Genomic DNA, 6,229 nt, shown 5'->3' on the forward strand with positions numbered 1-6,229 from the left:
CTTTCATGTGACTCGGGAGTCACGAGTAATATGAAAGTTCATATTGAACGAATAACTCGCGAACGATACATCACTATTATCGACCTCCATGTAAGTTACCAGCTTTTACCATATATGGGGTACCGAACACATGATTTGTGTCACATGATCATCAGCAATTTATCGGGGAGCAGAGCAACTTTTCTGGGTAACCAAGGACGTTTATTACTTAACAAGGAAGAGAAAGATAACACACTGGAAACTATTTTATTTTAACCAATTTTATTTTCAGCTTTGAAGCAGTGGGATTATGGGAGTTAGAGTCCTTTACGGGACTGTAGTAGTATCTACAAACATAACCGAAACTTATCTATAACTCAACAAAATGCATTTGTTACTACTATGATATGTTCTACGGTGTATTTTAACCAGCCCTACTCATTGCTGAGTAGTTTGTGTGTTATTTGATACCACTCCAGAGCATTTACTCAAATATTTACATCTAAGTTCAGGAAATTCTACAGAAATTGTAGCATTTCCTGTATAATGGTTTGTTTGCCACTGTATAATGGCAAACCAACCATCAAGACAAATAAACAATATTTACAGGAACCAGCATGTTTCTCTGTTCTATTACAATGATTGGAATCATTCAACTTCAGCTTGTTAATGTATTGATTGCTTGTGGAGAAGCTGTTTAAAAGCGCCGGAAGAGTTTTGCAGAAGCTTCAGACTTGAGCATAGTGATACCATCAGTAACATAATTTACAGTAGCATTGACATTTTTACACATTTGCCAAGTTTCGAAACCTGTTACATTAAAAAACAGCTTATTTTTAGTAAGACCAATAATGGAACATTAATGTACCCCCAAAGTGTACCACACCTTAAACAGCTGGAGTGTGTCTGTTCTGCCCTGTGTAAGGTGGTAGCAGGGTGAAGCGGCTACAGACAGATCTGATACTGTGTAATTACCCAGTCTGCTTCTTTCCTAAATAGAACAAAGGTCCTGTCTTTTTGAGAAGGCCTGTCAGAAGAAACAGAGTAGGCCTGTGTGTGTGTGTGTTTGGGGGGGGGGTGTGGGAGTGTGGGAGGGATAGTTCAAAGAAGGGAACTGGAACTCTGTGCTGACCAAGAGTTGCTATTGTAAAGTACTAGGAAAGATTTGTCTTTGATGATAGAAACCATGAATGAGCACAGAGACAGTGAGGCTGTTGCATATCCAAAGTGAAGTTGTATTTGCTTCGCTTTTTTCTCATGTAAACCTGAGATACACAGTGTTCAGGAATGTGAAGGAAGAAGCACTGAAAAGATAACAATGCCAGAAAGAGTTGAAGTACTGAAGGCTGTCATAGCTAAAATGTATGTAAAAAGAAAAGCTTAAAAGCTTTTCCATTTTTAAATTACAAAAATGTTTAAATATATATCTTTCTCTTCATATATGAATGTTGTGACATTTGGCTAAATCCATGTTTAATAATCCAATTAAAGAATAGTTGACTCCAGACAAAAGCATTTTGGAATTGTTTGGCTGACTGTGCAGAAAGTGCTGGCCCTGCAGCTGACAGAGGCAGCTGTGAAAGAGGGTTCATAAACCCTGGTCCCTACATGTGCAAATGCCCCTTTAATACCCTTTAGCTGTTTCAGATGGTGTGGAAAATCTTGAAGCTAATACCACAATGCTATTGTTTGTGTGCAGCTGGCCTGCTGCTGTGGAACAGCAGCCTGCTCATGCTGCTGTAATTTGTGCCCCAAGATCAAGCAGTCCACAGGGACCCGGGTGATATATGACTTCTACTTCGTGTTAGTCACCATCATCTGTGTCATCATGATGTCCCCCACTGTGGAGCAGGTGTTTAAAGACCATGTGAGTATATGTGTTACTGTCAGGTCTATTCTAACATATGTGACGACAAAGTAACAACACAAAAGATGTCTTGATTTTTTACATGCAAGGGGAGAGTGCATCTTACTCTTCTGGCAGCTTCCTCATCAACTCCGAGTAGCCACACCCTTCGTCTCTACTTTTATTTTTTTAGTTTATAAAAGTATCAGATTACATATCATGTGATCGTGTGTGAGTATATGGATGGGTATGAAGTAAGAAGGTGGGTGTGAATGGGGGTGTGACTGTGTCTGGTAATTTCTCCATCAGTCTTAAGCACACTAGATTATAATATGAGAAGCAAACAGTTTCTTAAAGCGACAGTACAGCATGAAGCAATGATAATAAATTAAATTCTTCCAACAGTTACACACAGTGATGTTATATTTGCAAAATGCAACATTCTCAGTTGATGCATACATGCAGCAGTGAGTCCATAGCCAAAAAATCAACCTCTTAAATAAGACAGTTCATTGCGATCAGGGGTGTTCAATAAGTACCAGAACCTCACAAAGAACGAGCTGGTAGATCATGAGCAATTAAAAAATGTAGTAATGCATATACTGGAAGAATTGAATCATATTGTTGATTCAGCTGCATGCATTTAATCAGATATCCAACATATAATGTATTTACAAAAAGGTCTCATTTATATGAGTAAATGTAGGTAGATCACTTGAGACTGGTTATTTGAATAGAATCTCTCATGCCAAAAAAGTGTGGGCACCCCTGATTTAGATCATATGCACACATATTACGTTAAATCAGTATTTGAAGAATTGAAAATAAATCAAATTTTCGGGTAAAAGATCATTGTTAGATCTTAAGTTTATCGATTGCAAATAATAAAACAAAAAAAGTGAAAACAGTTCAAAAATAAAAAAGTTGGGATATGTAACGCAGTGTGAGACGAGAGCTTGCTTGATGTTTGTGTATTATCTAAATGCTAATAGCTGCTTCACATTCTCTTGGTGATCTTTAAATGCAACACACACTAAAAATATTTTCCAAAGACTTAGATCTGCACGTTACTCACTTATCATTTGAGTGCACACGCAGGGTTATGGTTTCCTGTTTACAGCCAAGTATGGTATACATCATTACAGATGATGATCATTTGAAGATCTTAGTGAATCAGAAGTGAAGTTACTGAGCTGATTATAAAAGATGTTTTTAGAAAACAGTGGATAGAGTTCATACTTTTCGTATTTCAAATTATTGCATTTTCATTCTAATTACTGTGAACTTTATTTTTTGAGAGGGAGACTGTCTTGATACAGAAGAATTGAAACAGAAACAAATACTACATGTTTATCACACCTCTACACAGCTTTTTTCTACCTATCATCTTCATGTTCCTTTTTTTTCTGTTTGCAACATTGTCAGTATAGAACAGAGTATAAAGCAGTATATTAGCACTACAATACCTGTATTAAAGTTCTTTTCTGTGTGTTATGCATATCAATCAATCAGATCCCCTTCTATGGAGAGTTGTGTGAGCAGATGAAAGGAGGAGAAAACTGCAAAACTCTGGTTGGTTACTCTGCCGTCTACAAGATGTGCTTCGGCATGGCCTGGTTCTTCTTCTTCTTTGCTCTGTTCACCTTACGAATCAACATTAGTACCGGCTGGAGGGCAGCCATACATAATGGGTAAGTAACCTACTTCTTCTCTGTCTTTAATCAGTTGAAGACAATCTGTAACATCTACAAGGGACTTTCAATACAACCCTGTATCCTCAACCTGTGTTTGAATGCTTCGAAGACAATGCATGCTGTCCTCCATAGCTGTGTTATATAAAGACTAAGGCACACTGACTGTATGATCCTGCAGTTTGACATAAGAAAAACATTGTTTTCTTTATTCTTCTGTATCAAGGTCAGAATAATAATAATAATAATAATAACACATTTTATTTATAAGTGCCTTGCAGGTCACTCAAGGACACTGTACATAAAAATAAAATAAAAACAGATAATTATAAAACAGGGCATATAAACACGTTTAAAATCAATGATGAACAGAAGCAAGGAGGAAGGAGGTTAGAGGGAGTATGCAGTCCGGAACAGGGGTGTTTTGAGTTGAGATTTGAAGGTGGGGAGAGAGTCACAGTTACGGAGATCGGGTGGTAAGGCGTTCCAGAGATAGGGAGCAGAGCGACTGATTGCTCTGGCTCCCATAGTATTGAGGCGGGCAGGTGGGACGGAGAGGTGGATGGAGGAGGAGGATCTGAGGGACCGAGTGGGGGTTAAGACGTGGAGGAGGTCAGATAGGTGGGGGGGGGCAAGATTATGGCTGGCCATGCAGGTGAACAAGAGAAGTTTGTAATTAATGCGGTATTTAACTGGGAGCCAGTGGAGATGTTGGAGGACAGGGGTGATGTGATGGTGGGAAGGGGTCGTTGTGATGACACGGGCGGCTGCGTTTTGGACTAGTTGGATTTTATGGAGGGACTTTTGGGGGAGGCCGTAGAGGAGGGAGTTACAGTAATCGAGGCGGGAAGTGACAAGGCTGTGTACAAGGATAGCGGCGGTGTGAGGGGTAAGGGAGGGGCGGAGTTTGTTGATGTTGTGGAGGTGGAAATAAGCTGTGCGGGTTAAAGAGTTTATGTGAGCCTGATTAGAGAGTGTGCTGTCAAGGATGACACCCAGACTCTTTACCTGAGGGGAGGGGGAAACTGTGGAAAGGTCAATGGTAAGGGCGAAGCTGTTGACTTTAGAAAGAGAGGTTGGGAGGCAACAGTTTTTTCGAGGATTTTGGAAATGTAAGGAAGATTAGAGATTGGGCGGAGGTTATTGTAGAGGTTGGGGTCTGAACCAGGTTTTTTCAAGATGGGGGTGAGAATGAGAGCATGATTGGGAAATTCTGGGCTTTTTCTGTCACAAAAATGCTGACACTTTCAAAAATCTGATTTTGTACAAAATCACAAATATGCCATAACCAAAAAAAGTGGAAATGTTGTCTATAAAAATCTACTATTTTTCTATCTTAACTTGTTGCTGAGTTGTGTTTTTGTTACTGATTCCTAACCTGGTCATTGCCTGCGAGGTTCTGGTTACTGAAGTTCATTGTGCTGGTGGGTTGCTGTGCCGGGGGATTCTTTCTTCCAGAAGAGAAAACTTTTCTGCAGGTAAAAAGTGGGACAGTGAAGTATTTATTATCATCGTCATAGATTTATAATTAACATTGTCCTCTTTGTCTATGAAGGTTCTCAGTCATCCAGGTCATGGTCAAGGTTGAAAAGTTCTGTTAGGCAACTGGACGTGAATTTTCTAAAAGAAGACGTTTCACCGCTCATCCAAGAGGCTTATCAGTTCTAACTGGTGGTGGGGAGTACAGCAAATATATACTCTGGGTGTGAAAGAATAAAGCTACTTCAGCTCCACCCTGTTGGATGGGGCCTTGGGGTCAACTGGGAAAGTGTAAACAGCCGTTAAGAGTCTGATGGGTCGTTGTGGTCCTCGTCAGAAAGGTTCCGGTCACCTGCCTCTTTGTTATGTGAAACTGAGGTGAATCTTTTGGGTATTGTTCCTAAAAGTGCTTTGTATGTGGGTGATGTGAGGTTATGTCTGAGTCCACCTCCTCTGTTGAGTGATGGTTTTTCCAGGTTGACAAAAATGGCTTCTTTTACCCCTCTCTCAAACCATCTGTCTTCCCTGGCCAAAATGTGAACATTGTTGTCCTCAAAGGAGTGTGTTTTGTCCTTGAGGTGTATGTGAACAGCTGAGTCCTGTCCTGAGGAGTTGGCCCTCCTGTGTTGGGCCATGCGCCTGTGTAGTGGTTGTTTAGTCTCCCCAATGTACAGGTCCGTACACTCCTCACTGCACTGAACGGCATAAACCACATTGTCCAGCTTGTTTCTTGGAGTCCTGTCTTTGGGATGAACCAGTTTTGTCTTAGGGTGTTGCCAGGTTTGAAGTGTACGGGGAAATTTGCAAATAAATACGCAAGTAAATAAATAAAATAAAATAAATACAATATTTGTACTCACCAAAACAGCTGTCCTCCAAAACACTTATTTCAACACAAAATCCATTCTCCTTTCTTTCCTCAAGAAGACCTCAATGACTTGGTTGTACAGTTTATCTGTGCGCTTCAGTTCCAACAATAAATCCCTTTCTATTGACATGGAGGCTAGTGCTGAAAGCCGTGTCTGTCCAGTCATATGTTTTAATTTGCTTTAATGCCGAGAATGACCGCTCAACAGAAGCAGTGAACACAGGGATTGTCACAGCCAAACAAGCCAGTGAGAGAGAGAGATAGGATACACTTTGTGTCAAAAAGATTGATGACCCCCCATACCCCCACCCTTTGACAACCCCCCCCTTCAAGAACTAGGTGAAAGGTTACCCCCCCCTCAATCCC

At 40.4% G+C, this 6,229-nt stretch overlaps 1 protein-coding gene across 1 annotated transcript in view; it reads left to right on the forward strand.

Annotated features, from left to right (window-relative positions):
- Positions 1-1,197: 1,197 nt before the first annotated feature.
- Positions 1,198-6,229, forward strand: part of LOC103397201 (serine incorporator 5-like) — a gene marked incomplete at its 5' end in the record, with an annotated part of 26,668 nt that continues 21,636 nt past the window's right edge. Inside the window, 4 exon segments of the mRNA XM_025052946.1 lie at positions 1,198-1,206; positions 1,679-1,846; positions 3,338-3,516; positions 4,913-5,001. Of these exon segments, the coding sequence (XP_024908714.1) occupies positions 1,198-1,206; positions 1,679-1,846; positions 3,338-3,516; positions 4,913-5,001 (445 nt within the window).

The sequence above is a fragment of the Cynoglossus semilaevis genome, chromosome W (genome assembly GCF_000523025.1).
Source record: "Cynoglossus semilaevis isolate Cse_v1.0 chromosome W, Cse_v1.0, whole genome shotgun sequence".
NCBI lineage: Eukaryota > Metazoa > Chordata > Actinopteri > Pleuronectiformes > Cynoglossidae > Cynoglossus > Cynoglossus semilaevis.